Source organism: Psammomys obesus, unplaced genomic scaffold, assembly GCF_907164565.1.
Source record: "Psammomys obesus unplaced genomic scaffold, mPsaObe1.curated_primary_1811, whole genome shotgun sequence".
Classification (NCBI taxonomy): Eukaryota; Metazoa; Chordata; class Mammalia; order Rodentia; family Muridae; genus Psammomys; species Psammomys obesus.
The window spans coordinates 23,252,633-23,268,069 of record NW_026592510.1 but is presented as its reverse complement, the minus strand read 5'-3'; the positions used below and the strand labels follow the sequence as shown (position 1 = coordinate 23,268,069).

Below are 15,437 nucleotides of genomic sequence, written 5' to 3'. Positions count from 1 at the left end.
TTCTTTCTTTCTTTCTTTCTTTCTTTCTTTCTTTCTTTCTTTCTTTCTTTCTTTCTTTCTTTTTGCTTGCCAGCATAGTTTCTTTAATCTGCACTGGCTGGTTTGAACTTCAAGGATACTTTATCATTTCTTGCATTAATTGTAGGAGTTATAGGAAACTGATGGAAGGTCATACCAACTTAAGATCATGTTGGGACACAAAGAATAGTTTGACCTTTTATTATAAGGTAAAAACATTTCCTGCGGGCTGAAGAGATGGCTCAGTGCTGAAGAACACATGCTGCTCTTGTAGAGGACTGGGATTTTGGTCCCAGGTCCCATGTAGTGCCCCACAACTGTCAGTAACTCTAGTTGTATGGAATCTAGCGCTCTCTCTTGGCCTCTGCAGGCATAAAACCTTCATAGCCACAAAATAAAATAAGTAAGAAAAACATTTGCTATGCCAGGCTTGTATATTGTAACAAGCAAATTATTAGTTCCATTGTCAACTATTATGCTAGGGTAAAACATATTTCCTATCTTTAAAACAATTCAACTCCTTCTCACTCTACGACAGCTTTTCATTGTAATATTGGCTTTCCACTGAGATGTACTGCCTTTACATCAATTACCTATAACCAAGTCAATAAAACAAAGAAAAAGAAAAAAAAAGAGCTACAGGTAGCTGATGCTACAGGGAGATTATCAGAGTTTATTCTCCATTCCAAGTGAAAAATTTTGCCAACATGAATTTTGAAGATGACTTAAATATTTTATAAGTCGGAGCAAGAAAATCAACAGTTTGATTTACATTTGACTATACATTTTAAGATATTTCATTAAAATTGGAGTAATAGAAGCATTCAGACTATGCACTAATGGGAATAGTATTTCTGTGATGTATTTCTTTGTGTTTAAGTTGTCCCATTACTGCTTTGCAAACTGGTTCCACATATATGAACATCTGCTCACTTCTTGCCACCGCAGGTTTGCTTTCCCCTCAGGGTACCCTGGCTGACTGCTCACAGAGCAGGAGGGGGGAAGCTTAGCAGGGTCGGGTGGGTGCAGTGCAGAATCTTGGTTGGCAGTGACTCTTCTCCCGAGATAGCTTCAGTGGGCTATCTCACTTCATTTGGGGAAACAGGCTATTTAAACATTTGGGGAGTGAGTAGAGGCTTTTGGGGTGAGTTCACATCATTGGCCAAGGCCAGGGTGCTGGGAATGCCTTATTTGCATGAAGAGGAATTCCAGGTGCTTATAAGGAGAGAGAAGGTTTGACCAGTAGCCTAGCCACCAGGATAAATGATGACGTGGTAGAGATGGGAGATGTAAGGCAGTCCCAGGGCAGGGAGGGAGAACGCCTACCCCTGCTGGTCTCTAAGACAAGATTGTCGGGGTTTGGACACTCCTTGACTTCACTCTCGCTCTTAGGCTGCTCCCCTCAGTTACATGGCTCCCCACACCCACAAGCTATTTGCTTTATGGGGTTGTCATTCATTTAATGATAAAAAGCCACTTTTGAAGAAATAGCTAGTTCATTAGCTTTATCTTTGGTTTCCTCTTTGTGATGATTTTTACTGTAGATTTAATGCCAGATCATTCATAGCCCAGAGGAAAAAAATATTCTTTTTCCTAAGGGTTTTGCTTTCAATTTGTTATTTTTGACTCTTCTAATTGAATTTTATAACACTCTGGTTTTTCTTGAGTTGAGTTAGGTTTTTTTTTTTTTTCTTTGAATTGAGTCAAGGCTTTTTCTCTTGACTTCACATTGTAAATGAGTACGACATAAACCCACAGGAACTGCTTTTAATATTCTTAGATTTCACCAGGTGACTGAATACTGAATGCCAATATAACAAACACCACACCACCCATAAACCTTTTAGTTGATTCTTCTTTTCTAAAACAGGACATGACAGATGACCTTGACAACTACAACAACACTTACCTCATCTACTCCAAGGATCCCAAGCACTGTCAGGAAGTTCTTAGCGCATCAGAAGTCATTAACTGGAAACAGCATTTGCAAATTCAGAGTAAGAAAACTGGGGTGTATGTGGGCTATTGTGACCTCCTGTGCACACATGGTAGGAACCACTGCTCCTTTGGAACAAGCACCTTGCATGTCATGTGCTTTTTTTGCAAGCCACAGACACTTATCATGATGCTGGCTGTTCCTTGGCTCAGCATCTACTCCCTTCAAAGGGAACTCATAAGAGCTGCAGTATGGAAAGTTCACAAAGAAAAAAAACTAATGTAACATTTTTCTACTTCAGGACTTATAGCTTTTTTTTAGTATCCCCCTATTCTATTAAATAACATAAATATGGGAACAAAGAATCCTACCATTTCATCTTTGTTTTATTACATTGTTACGTTTTCAAAAGACTTTTATTAAAGAGATCTGTGCCTGCTACTTGACTGAAATTTGACTGAACCAATTAGCTGTGTGGTAAAGGGTCATTTACTTCTGCTTTGGATGTTAAAAAAAAATAAGAAAAAATGATTTTAATACTTTTTTAAACATAGAACCCTTGGGGACTAAATGAGACAATTAATGGAAACATCTTAGGAATATCCTACCTAGTTTTATAGAACTTCAAGCCTTCTCAATATCAGTTCAAAATGACAATTTATTTTAGCTTATGATTGTATGGGTAGGAAATTTGGATCATATTCAGCTAGGCATCTCTATTGGTCTTACATAGTTTCAAACATATGGGATCAGTCATCCGGGGGTTATCTGCTGGCTAATAAAAATAGGCTCATCATGATCCCAAATCTGGAATTTTATAATAACACTGTCTACTCTTAACTACAGGGATGGAAGTGGATTGGGCGACAGGTAAATGTTATAGGATCAGGAAGAGAGCATAAAAGTTAACCCCAGTGCACTCTGAAACATGTTTACTATATCACAATTTTCCATGATCCTATGCAAATTTTACAAGTGAACAAAAGCCAATTGCCAATTCATGGTGAAGAGAATCATATTTGCACAATAAAAAGGAACTGAGAATCTTATAGTAACAATTTAATGGGTGGAGTACATAGAAATTTTCCGTTCAATTTCAGTTACTATGTCTCAAACTCATCTTTGGTAGCTATGACTGTACTCTTATGTAGTCAGCATTTTTAATACCATTCAAAACTTAAATTAAAACAAAATCATGGGAGGGGGAAAATGGGAGGCATACAATCTTTATCTTATAAAGCCTGTCATGGTTTAACACAAGACTCGATGATTCTATGTTCATATTCCCTTTGACTCCACTGAGTAGCCTTTCCCAAATCTTACTATGAATAATGGTATATCATTTGCTTCCTCATTTTCCTCATCAAGGTACACAGTCAAGCCTGGGAAAAGTGATAGAAAGTCTTGGAGCCATGAATTTGAGCGAGGTCAAGCATACACAGTGTTTTCTCTATATGATATTTCAAACAGCAAAGAAATTGACTCCTGCCTTGGTGGATGAGAAGAACTTAGTAGCCAGCAGTAACAAGCCCAAGCCTTTGTAAGTGTGAAAGAAGCTGTTGTGCACCATCAGTCTTTTAATTAATGCCGTGCCTCATTTGTTAGATTTACAAAGTGACCGTTAAAAGGTCACCTTAAAGCACTGGGCTAAAATCAGTACACATGTGATCTATCATTGCTTTGCAGTCTAGAAGGTAAAAATCAAGATCTGAGCAGGGCTGTGTTGAAGTGGGATCCTCAGGATAGAGTCCCTAATGGCCTCTTTCAATACCTAGTGACATCCCAGAGTCCCTTGGCTTTGAGATGCATTGCTTGCTTCACTTTCTAAAAAGACTTCTTTCTCTGTGGGTCTTTTGTTCCTTCTTTCCTCTTTTGTTTGTTGTGAGGAGACTGGAATTGGGACTAACAAAATAATTGGGATGAGCTTATACTGAAGTCCTAAACATGTCTTCAAAGGAGCTTTTTCTAAACAAGACTATCTGCATAAAGGGCTGACAGATGGTACAGCAACTAAATGTGCTTGCCGACAAGTCTGATTACCTGAGGTCAATCCCTGGGTCCCAGACGATGAAGAGAACCAACTCCCAAATGTTTTCTTCTGACCTTCACATGGGAGCATGTAACACCGTACAAATGAGTGAATACGTGCAATTTACAATTGTAATGAACCTTCCACACCCTCACTGCGTCTGCTACCTTTTCCCCCAGGAACTAATGCGCTGCAGAGGAGCTCCCTACTCAGAGTAAAATCTAAATAAGGACTGCATCTTCCTCCTGCTTACAAAATTTCAGTGCTTCCTGACACGCTTTCAAATATTTCTGAATTCCTCAGCCCTCTAAGAGGAGATTTTCACCTGCCTCTCAGACCTTTCTTTTTCTCTTATTCCCTCCAAAACTTGTAGGCTTTGTGAAAAATAACACAAGTTCATTTGGAAAAATGTGAGCTGCTTTTTAGATAGGAATCTAAAATCAGAGGTTGAGTCATTCTGCCAAAGGAGGTGTTCTAGCAGAGGTAGTCTGAAGAGGAAGAGGTTGACTTTACACAAAATAACACAAACAAAAAGTGTTGCCATTTCAGTGTTATTTCATATGTAAAATAGGAGAGAAAGAGATACGTGAGAGTTTCACAGATTAGTTCACATCAGGTTACTTCAAGTTAGTTATTTTGGAAAGGATTAAAGCAGAGGAAACCTCATTTATATTCTCTATCTCTGCCTTTCACTCACTCACTCTCTTGCTCTCTCCTTCTCTCTCTCAGGAAGTTAATTAACACTCTAATATTGGTTCAGTGACCTGAATCATTTGTGTGAGTGATTTCATGTTGTTTCCAGTGCTGAAGCTAAATGCAGCTATTAATGTACAATTAAGTTCATGTAATTAAGAAAAGTTCAGGTAATGTAAGTTTACTGCCATTTCTACTTGACCTTCAAGAGCTTGGGCCTCCTAGATTAGCTCCTTTCTATCCAAAACATCTCTCTCCCATGCACATCAATCTTTACACTAATGACTTACTTCATTATCCAGATCTGCTCACGAATTGCCTCATCAGAGTCCTGGGTAAAGCAACTCAATAAAAGTCACAGGACCCAGCTTTGTTTTACTCATAGCACTCCTGGGTATCTGAAACGAATTAATTTCTTCTACAGATTTAATGATTGATTCGTCTTCTAATAATAATGCAAAGCCTACAAGAGCTGGGAAACTCAGTGGCTGACACCCAGGAGATCTTGAACAACTATGTGTTCAGTGAATTCGCTGCTAAGGACAACTGGCTTCTAGTAAAAAGATCTTGGACACATTTTACATTGTCCCCCATTTAGGTTCAACAAGACGGTGCGTAGAACTGACAGCTGGCACTGGGTCTGAGATTTGAAGACGCTTACCCACACCCCCAACACGGCAGCCTAGAGAACACGCCCATTTCGAATCTATTGGAAAGTCTCCTCCTGCTTTGAGTTAGGAGATCAGTATAGGCTCTTGGTAGAAAGCAGGATGATCCAATAGCTTCCTCAGCACACGGGTGATGGAAGGCAAACCGGAGTTGAAATAGGGTGGCTAGCTCTACCTCCAGAGAGCCAGGATGACTACTGAAACCCCTTCACACCACTGCAGGTGTCTTCAGACATCACCACTTAGTGACGAGGGCCGCCTTCCTTCCACGTCGCTGCCTTTCTTTGCAGTTGACTTTTTCTTTTGCTCATCACGATGGCTAAGGACCCCAAGACCAAATTCTATGATTCCGAACTTTGGCTTTTCTGCTTGCTACCTGTGTTTTAGGAAACCTGCTTATCTGTAATTTTTTTCCCCTTTTACATAAAATAAGACTGATCACATTTGAACTCTCTAACTTGAAAGGTAGTGGTATCAGGCAAATAAAAACTGGAGAAGTTTTACTTCCTGCTAAGTACTGAATCTGAGCCCCCACCACCCTGGCCCATTAGTCTACAATGAAAGTTACTTATTATCCGCCCTCACCAGCTGAGGAAACTCAAAAAGTGAAGAGTTGAAGGGAACCGGGGCAGTCTGACGGCTGAGCACGCGACCTTAGATATTTAGGGGGAAATAGGTAAAATTATTCCTAGCCTATGTAATTAAGGACTCCTCTTTCCTCTTTGTTCTCTGTAGTGACCGCAAGTTGTTCAAATTCGCCTCCCTGGATGCTGCACACGCTGCATTAGTGGACAGCAGCTGGTCTTTCGGCGGCAACGAGAAAAGCCGGAAGTTCATTGAGCGCTGTATCCTCACCCTCCCCAGCTTCTGCATTATGGGGCCTGAGGGGATGCCGGTGTCCTGGGCCCTAGTAGACCACACTGGAGAAATGAGGATGGGAGGCACCTCGCCTGAGTACCGGGGTCAGGGTCTCATTTATCATCTTATGTGCCACCAGATTCAGACTCTAGATAACCTCGGCTTCCCCATGTACGGACACGTGGCGAAGGCTAACTTCACCATGCAGAGAATAGCCGCCATGGTGAAACATATCCCCATGCCTTGTACCTGGAACCAGTGGAACTGCGTTCCTCTGTAAAGCTGTAAGAGTGATGGGGGTGGGGTGGGTGGGACCGTGCTTGCCGATGGAGAAGTGGCTGCCAAGCCTGCTGACCTGAGTTTAATTCCGGGGACCCACACTGTAAGGAGAATCAGTTTCATCAAGTTATCCTCTGACCTCCACAGGTGCGCTGCGACATGTGCACATACAAATAAACAAATGTGATTTTTAAAAAGTTTTTTAAAAAAAGAGCAACTGGTGATATCTTTGAGCCCAGACATTTTTTTATTTTTCAATGAGTTCTCACTAGTAGTCCCCATGCCAGCAAAGAGAAATCAGCATTGTTCTATAGGCTGAGCTTCGTTACTTCATTCTAATGTTTATATTTAATAAATCCCTCCTTCATTCGTGGAAGCTTAAACTCTCGAAGGTCAAGAACTGCTGAGTTTGCATTCGTAGTAGTTGAGTTCAAATATATTTTCTGGACCATGTTGCCACAAACAATTACAGCTCCCACAGAAGGCAGCCCTCTCCGAGTTCTTCACTGCAGGGCTTAAAGCTTGCGGTCGCTCGTTCCCCCGTAGCTCCAAACAGTTGTTTAAGATGTTTTTTCCCCCCTCAAGTTTCCTGAAAACGACAGAATATTTACTTAGTTTTTCAACCTAAAGCCAGCCACACAGGAATTCATTTCAAAACCGGGATTTGAGATGTGGCTTTTTTATTCCATTTTAAAATCAACTATGATTCAGAAATTTTAATAATTTGTTTTGGGGAACCTATAAATTATATATATATATATAGTATATATTTTGTATATCACATATAGTGTGTATGTGTGGATATAGATATAGTTATATCCATTCACAATCTTAGTTTCTTAAACACTTAAATATGTTCCAAACTGTATTTATGAATTTTATTTTCACTTTAATATTTTTAATGATTATTAGCAACAGAATCATCCAAAAGAGCAAATTCTAAAATTCAAGTAGAGAGCTGGAGAGAGGGCTCAGTAGTTAAGGGCACTAGTTGCTCTTCCAGAGGACCCAAGTTTGATTCTTAGAACCCAAGTGATGGCCCACAGCCATGTTTAATTTCAACTACAGGGGGTCAAATGACCTCTTCTGGCCTCTGTGCACACACACACACACACACACACACACACACACACACACACACTAAAGCTTAAAGCAATAAATTTCTAATGTGAGCATAATAAATTTGGAGACTCTAAAGATACAGAAGCTCTTCCAAACTTTTAGAAATATCTAGTAATAATATGAAGGTGAAAGTCTAAATCATTTCTCATTATACATTACTAAATTACCAATTAAACCTGAGAGATTCACACTCTAATACAAATTCTGCCTCAAGAAATAAGCATATCACAGACGGCCTCTGAAACACTCCACTGATAACGTGTATCAAAGCAGAGGCTGGGACTCATAGCCAAACTTTGGGCAGAATGCATAGAATTTTATGAAATAAGGGAGAGATATAAAGACTTAGAGGGGACAGGAGCTCCAAAAGGAGACCAACAGAACACCCCCCCAAAAAAAAAACCTGGGCCCTGAGGGCTCTGCAGAGACTAATACCCCAACCACAGACAATGCACAGAGATAACCTAAAACCCCAGTTCAGATGTAGCCCATAGACTCAGTCTCCATGTGGGTTCCCTAGTAAGTGGAGCAGGGGCTATCTCTGGCATGAACTCAGTGCCAGGCTCTCTGATCACCTCTTCCTGTGGAGAGCAGCCTTGCCAGGCCACAGAGGAAGACATGCTGCCAGACCTGATGAGACCTCACAGGCTAAGGTCAGATAGAAGGGGAGGAGGACCTCTGCTATCAGAGGACTGGGGGAGGAGCATAGGGGGAGAAGACAGAGGGAAGGCGTGACTGGGAGGGTTCAAGGGAGGGGGCTACAGCCGGGATACAAAGTGAATAAATTGTAATAAATAATAATTAATAAAAAGAGGAAAATTAAAAAGAAAAAAGATAGAAGCATATAAAACATCATAAAAGCTGAACTTCCTTTATAAGATAAAATCTTACTATATAGTTGATCTTTCAAAAATACATATTTTAATATATTTTATATTTAATTTTAATATATTTTAATTACACTCTTTGAGGATTTTATACAAGGGTATTTTGATCATATTCATGCCCTTGCTTCTCCCTTTATCAGCTCCTGGATCTTTCCTCTAATGTCTCATTCTATTTTTTCCCCCTTTTTAAAATAACATGACATACCATGTCAAAATTTGTGGTATTGTGATCCTCATGGGTGTGGACCATCCTTGTCTGAGAACCTTATTCATTTCATTAGTTCATGTGTTAACTGATCTATTGTTACTTTTTAAGTTATTTATATATTCTAGATACTAAGCCTTTGTCGGGTGTACAGCTAGCACAGACCGTCTTTCATTATATATCTGACTCTTTATTTAACTGTTTACTTTGTTATGTAAATCTTTTTGAATTTAATAAAGTCTCAGTTGTCAATGTTTTGCTTCCATTGCCTTTTAAATTCATCCGTGTGTGTGTGTGTGTGTGTGTGTGTGTGTGTGTGTTCACGTGTTTCCAGGGGCTAGGGCACCTAAGCTTCAGTGGAGATCAGAGGATAACCTCAAGTATTGGTCCTTGCAGAATCCCTTGTTTTAGACAGTTTCTCTGCTTCCCATCGAGTGCACGGGTCAGCTAGCCCGCAAGCTTCCGGTAGTTCTCCTGCCTCCCCTTCTCATCTTGCAGGGATTGCAGTACCAACACGTATGGCTGTAGGCAGGTTCTGCATATTGAACTCACATTGTCCCACTTGCACAACAAATGCTTTGTTCACTCACCAGGTCAAGAACTCACATGTGTATGAGAACCTGAGGTTGGGTCCCCAGTACCCACATAAAGCTGAAGACTATAGCACCCACCTCTGTAAATCTGCTTTCTTATGATAAGATAGGAGATGGAGACAGGAACCTCCTCTGGCATGTGCAGCAATGAAGAACAGACTCTCAAACAAGGTAAAAAGCAAGGACCAACACCCAGGGCTGACTTCTGACCCCCCCCACAAGTCAGAGCCCAAGTGTACCCACATTTACAGAAGCAAATACACATACATACACACCACACACAAATTCACATACAACGATTTAAATAAACTCTCCTCTTTCATCTGGCCTATTATCTGCTGAAGATGCAAGAAATACAAGACGGACCACACTTAACTTCCCAGTTCCTTCTTTTGAAAAACTCACCGTGTTATCAAGTGAGCAAACAAAGTTTCTATGGACCATCACCTCAGAAACATCTTTTTCTTTTATTCCTCCAGGGGGGGTGCACTGTTCCTGGAGGTACCAGGTCGATGCCCATGAGCAAGCTTGTATTCCAACTCCTAGTTCCAAAAATCCATTTAATATATTGTCCTCAGATAGAGGACGTATCAGATATTAAACTGATAAGAACAGATACTACACTTGATCTTAGTCAAAACGCCGAGAAGCGATTCAAAAACATCTTTTGACAGCCCTGGAGAACACACAGCTGTGGCAATCATGTGTTTGGAAGTAAGCTGATACAGAAGGTCCAGAAATAGTCACAATACACCTTAGAGGTAATTCAGGGATTTTGTGAGGGCTTCAACAATGATGGGAAGGAAATATTGCTCTTCATAAATATGAATTGAATAGTTCTGGTGAACGAAATTCACATAGGGGCCCACAAAGAATCAGAACTATGAACTCAGATTTACCTAAAATGGCATCAAGAAAGAACAACTCACAAATTTAATTAAGTTTCCTTTCCCCTTTTATTTGATTGAAATGAGACAGAATGACAAGAATAAATACTCACACATCATTTTTCTGTGAGTGAAAACAGAGAAGCAAAGTAGGAAGTAGGGATGTGTGATGGTTTCAGCTGTATGTTTATATCATATCTATCCATCTACGTATCTTTCCTCTATCTGATGTTTTATTTGCTTTAAATTTATGTCTTGGGATCCTGAAGGACAGACTTGGAAGACAAAAAGAGAGATGAGTAAAAATGCTTTCTAACAGAAAGAATCATGCTGCTAAAAAAAAAAAAAAAAAAACAAAAAAAACAATACAATAGAATAAAAGAAAATATTGACTCCTCACAAAATCCCTGTGAGGTAGCCGACAAAGTGAACATTATTCTACAAGATGGAAGCTGAATCGCAGAGGCGGAGGGATATCCTCCAAGATCACGCATTCACTAAATCTTTGAGTAAGTTTTGGGAGATTCAAAGTTTGGTATTCTTTCACTATAGTGGCTCATCCTGGGAATATTGCTTTCTTTTTTCCTTTCTCTCATAAGCTTGTAGTACAACTTGGAAGCATATTATAAAATATGCTTCCACACCAAATCAGTTGGAGTCGAGAACACACGCCATCCTATGGACTTATTTGCTGCTGGAATCAAAGAATTCAGTTTTCAGAACTAGCTAACCCAAAGCTTGTGAGTTGAGTAACAGATATGTCCAACCTTCTCTTTACAGTATAGGTGACACACAGTCCAATCTGTCTGGTAAAACAGAAAAATTTCTGTGAAGTGTGTTATGAATTCCTACACAGTTGTGTTCTTTAAAAAAAAACCTGAGAAATTTGGACTTGGGATTTGTATCATTTGCCTAGTAAGTATAGGGTCTTGGGTGCCAACTCCAGCACAGAGAATTATTAGAAAAGCACTCACAGAAGAGTCCTGAAACTTCAAAAATTCAAAAGCATTTTCAGTGACAATGCTTTTTTTTAAGGTAATTAAAAAAATAAACTCTCCCCGAAGCCCCTGGCAATGGGCAAAGAGACACCTTGTTGGTGGCGGGGTTCTCCTATCAGTCATCTGCAGAGCAGACGGCAGTCCTCTGTTCATCTTAACTTTATGCCTGGTTTGGTGTCCAAAGCTGTCTTATGCGTAGGACTCATAAAAACCAAAGCAAAGCAAATCCAAGCAGTGAAGCATAGAAAGAAGACAGAGAGCTCTAGACCCCATGCCACACGTAGGTCTGCCCCCCGCCCCCATAGACACCTGTCTGCCACAGCGCCACACAGCTTGATGGAGGATGGTCAGATGGGAGAGAAAGAGAAGCAGAGCAACTCTAGCATTATAAAGAGAGACTGAACTGGAGACGCAAGAGTGGAGAGGAGTAGCCCATTGTGAGCAGCCAGCCCAGCCATCTGGGGCCATAATGAGGTCCCAGCTTGAGCTACTGCTGAGAGCCACGTCTCAGTCTGTGGCTATGCAGAGGCAGCGGTCAATGTCAATGTCCATGGCTCATATTACCACTAGAGAATTACTGGGTCAGAACAACCGCTGGGGACCACGCAGACGTCCAGGGGCTGTGTATAACTGGCCCCGCCCCTCACTGGATGTGGTGCTCTGGTTAGCTAGCCCTCTCTCTCACCAGTGGCAGCACTGGAAAGGAGGCCCTGTGCCTCTTCTGGCAGCACAGTGGAGCTGGCTCTTGAGGCATGGGTACAGGTGAGCCAGCCCCAAGGGCATGAGAGCAGGAAAGCTGACCCTGCCAACTGCTGGAGCAGTGATGCAGAGCTTGCCCTGACGGTGTAGATAAGGGAGAGCTGACTGGGCTGACCAGTTCAGCTACCATCAGGCCCACATTCAGGGCTCTGAACTAACTAGCCCATCCCCAAATCTACATCATCTGTGAATGGTTGGGACATGTGAAAGGGCCAGTCCTGCTGTTCCACAGCTCCACAGTCTCCATCACACAGGGCAACGACAGGATAACCATGATGAGTTCCGTTGAGGATCCAATGTAGATGGTGTCACAGAAGCCAAAGATCTTGAACCAGACCAATGACTCATTGCAGTGAACATTTGCAAATGAAGATGTGTGCACAGAGGGGTATACTGAGGAACACACTGTGACACACTACAGCTTCCATGATGAGATGCTTTTTATACTTTGTTGGTGGTGCTGATGGTGGCGGTGTGTGAGTGTGCGTGTTTGTGTGTTTTATTTGAGGGGCATTGCAAGGGCAAAGTTTGGATGTGAATGGGACTGGGGTGAATGATGTGAAACACAATGAATCAATAAAAAGTTTTAAAAATTAATCAAACAAACTAACAAGAAAACTAAACAAACAAATAAGAACTTTTTTTGAAACAAGGTCTCACTATGTCTACCAGGGTGGCCTTGAGCTCCCAAAGGTTCACCTGCCCCTGTCTCTCAAGTGCTGGAACTGAAGACACGGGACAACACACCTTTGTAAAAACTAGTTAAAGTAAATAAACTAAACAACATAAAGTTATAGAGAAGAGAATGGCCATTTGCCTAAGTTCAGCAGAAAGTGAGACTTTTCCAGTTGACCGGATTGAAAAAGGATGAAGGATGGTCCAAAAAGATGTCCTGATTGTTGCAGATTCTGGTAAGCCAGCAGAGGGCAGCAGCAGTAGCCAAATCCTGCAGCAAGGGTGAAAGTTTCTTGGGATAAATTCTGGTGACTTTAGTCGACTGTCTAGTACCTAACAGGTGTAGTAGCTGTTGCCTATCATCTATTACAACTCAGATTTGGTAAGCTATGACGTCAAAACATGGGCAGCTCCAACACGTGAAAATGTTTTGTTTTGTTTTGTTTTGTTTTGTTTTTAAACAAAATGCACCGGAGAAGGGATGACCTGTGTGCCAAACCGGGGGGGGGGGGTTTAAGTACTAAATAAATCGATTCCTTCCTTCAAGGGTAGAAAAATAGCAAGCAGAAATTATAACTAGAAATGCCTAAAACTGTAATTCAGTGTCACTCTTCCCCATTTGTACCCACCAGATTTTCTAATTTACAGTAATAACTGGATAGAGATAATTACCAAATACCAAATTACCAAATACACTAAGAAACAAACTACAGTAATATAAGGACTCTTTTAGCTGTCTACATTTTTTGCACAGCTAATATTCAGCCATGTGTTATGCGTGGAAATTTTTATACCATACATATTGTAACAGATTTTTACATAACTAAAAAGTTTTAAGATAGAATGTAAAAACTAGAGGAAGGGGAAGAGAGCTTGAAATGCTATCTCCTGCACTTGATGGGGCTGCAATTACCTAAAAAACACCTGCCCAAGGGAAAGATAATTAAATGAGGTGGGTCTAGAGGAAGCAGATGGTGGATATGATCAAAATATATTATATATACACGTGTGAAATTATCAAAGAATAAGTAAAATTATATATACATAAAATTAGAGATAAAAGAATTAGAATGGAAATTGAGGGGAGGTCCAGAGGGGCTAGGGATAGGGGAGGGAGAGGAAACTGTGATCTGGATGTAACATATGAGAGAACAATATTTTTTTTAAAGTTTTTTAAAAGAACAGAAAAAAGAAAGCTATAATGGCAATGCCCTTCCCCACTGTGTTAGTTGCTTTTCTATTGTCATGGCCAAACCCTATGACCAAAGCAAATTACGGAAGAAAGAGTTTATCCAAGGCTGACAGGTTCAGAGGGCCTGTCCATGAGCATCATGTTGGGGAGCACGGGAGCAGGAACACAAGGCACAAGGCATGGTGCTGGAGCAGGAGCTGAGAGCTTACATTCTCACTGGCAAGTAGGTGGCAGAAAGAGAACTAACTGGGAATGACCTGAGCCTTTGAAACCTTAAAGCCTGTTCCAAGGACACCTCTCCAAGAAGTAAGCAAACAAACAAAAACAAAACCACCTCCTAATCAGTACCAAACAGTTCTACCCAACCTGGGATCAAGCATTCAAATATATGAGCCTATTGTGGACCATTCTCATTCAAATCAGCAGACTCACCAATTTTTTTTTTTTTTAGATTTATATCAATCCATTTAATAATATCTTCTATTGAGACGAGAATAGGCTCCATGGCCATCTGACCCTGAATGCATCTGATCTCCTTTGATTTTGGAAACCAAGCAGGCTTGATCTTGTTAGTACCTGGATTGGAAGAAAAGGGTGAGTTGTCCTCTCCATTACTGCAAGGAGTGTACACATCTATGTCTTCTGAGGAATGGTGTTAGAAGCCATGGTTTGACGGGAAGAAGCTCTGCTGTGGCTTTTGGAAGGTTTTTCAGAATGAGAACTTATGATCTGGGTCAGTAGATTTCCCAGAGGTTTATTTAAACGAGGGGAATAGAGAGGGGAAGGGGGGAAGAGAGAGAGAGGGAGAAGGGGAGAGAGATTTTCTTCAGCTCCCAGCCACACATTAGCATGTCCTTCTACTAGGAATGTGTGAATGAAATTACAGTAAATTTGCCTTCTGCCTGTCTGTGCCCTGATGAGATAATTTTATGTGTGACTACTTTTGATGTTTCAAAAAAAACCCATAATTTCTTACCATATTGAAAGTAATAATTTATAATTATGTAATAAATAATTGCAACCACTACTAAACTTTGCCATAAGACTTTGTCAGCTAACGAGTTAATCATCATTTTCAATTTAGATAACTGTATTTCAATTCCATTTTGCTTTCTCCACAATCCATGTTTTATTTATTTAGTAGTCCATCTCTTATCTTGAAAAGGGGTCCAGAAGCCTCACCAGAATATTAAAGAGTGCACTGAATGCAGCCACTTAATCACTAGTCTTCCAGGGAAGAGTTCAGTCGCCAGTTTCTTTTTTAAATTTTTAATTTTTTTTATTTATTACAATTTATTCACTTTGTATCCCAGCGGTAGCCCCCTCCCAATCCACCTTTCTTCTCTCTTTTCCTCCCATGATCCTCCTCCAGTCCACTGATAGAGGAGGCCATCCTCCCCTGCCCTCTGACCCTAGCCTATCAGGCCTCATCAGGACTGGCTGCATTGTCTTCCTTTGTGGCCTGGTAAGGCTGCTGCCCTCTCAGGGTAAAGTGATCAAAGAGCCAGCAGTGGCCAGTTTCTAATTATGTCAACAAAGTCTCAGAAAGGACACAAAACCAAACCATAAATCAGTAACACAACACACACACACACACACACACACACACACACACACACACACACACACACACACACA

At 40.8% G+C, this 15,437-nt stretch overlaps 1 protein-coding gene and 1 pseudogene across 6 annotated transcripts in view; one reads left to right on the top strand and one right to left on the bottom strand.

Annotated features, from left to right (window-relative positions):
- The window catches only part of LOC129681800 (glycine N-acyltransferase-like protein Keg1), a 69,817-nt gene extending 60,870 nt beyond the window's left edge, over nucleotides 1-8,947 (top strand). For all 6 annotated transcript variants that reach the window (XM_055613967.1, XM_055613965.1, XM_055613964.1 and 3 more), the window contains 3 exons: nucleotides 1,889-2,015; nucleotides 3,323-3,494; nucleotides 6,080-8,947. In XM_055613967.1, coding sequence (XP_055469942.1) covers nucleotides 1,889-2,015; nucleotides 3,323-3,494; nucleotides 6,080-6,482 — 702 coding nt within the window. In that variant the 3' untranslated portion in view covers nucleotides 6,483-8,947. The remainder of the gene's footprint in view (nucleotides 1-1,888; nucleotides 2,016-3,322; nucleotides 3,495-6,079) is intronic.
- Nucleotides 8,948-9,767: 820 nt separating this feature from the next.
- Nucleotides 9,768-9,942, bottom strand: LOC129682028 (U2 spliceosomal RNA; annotated as a pseudogene).
- Between the last annotated feature and the right edge of the window lie 5,495 nt (nucleotides 9,943-15,437).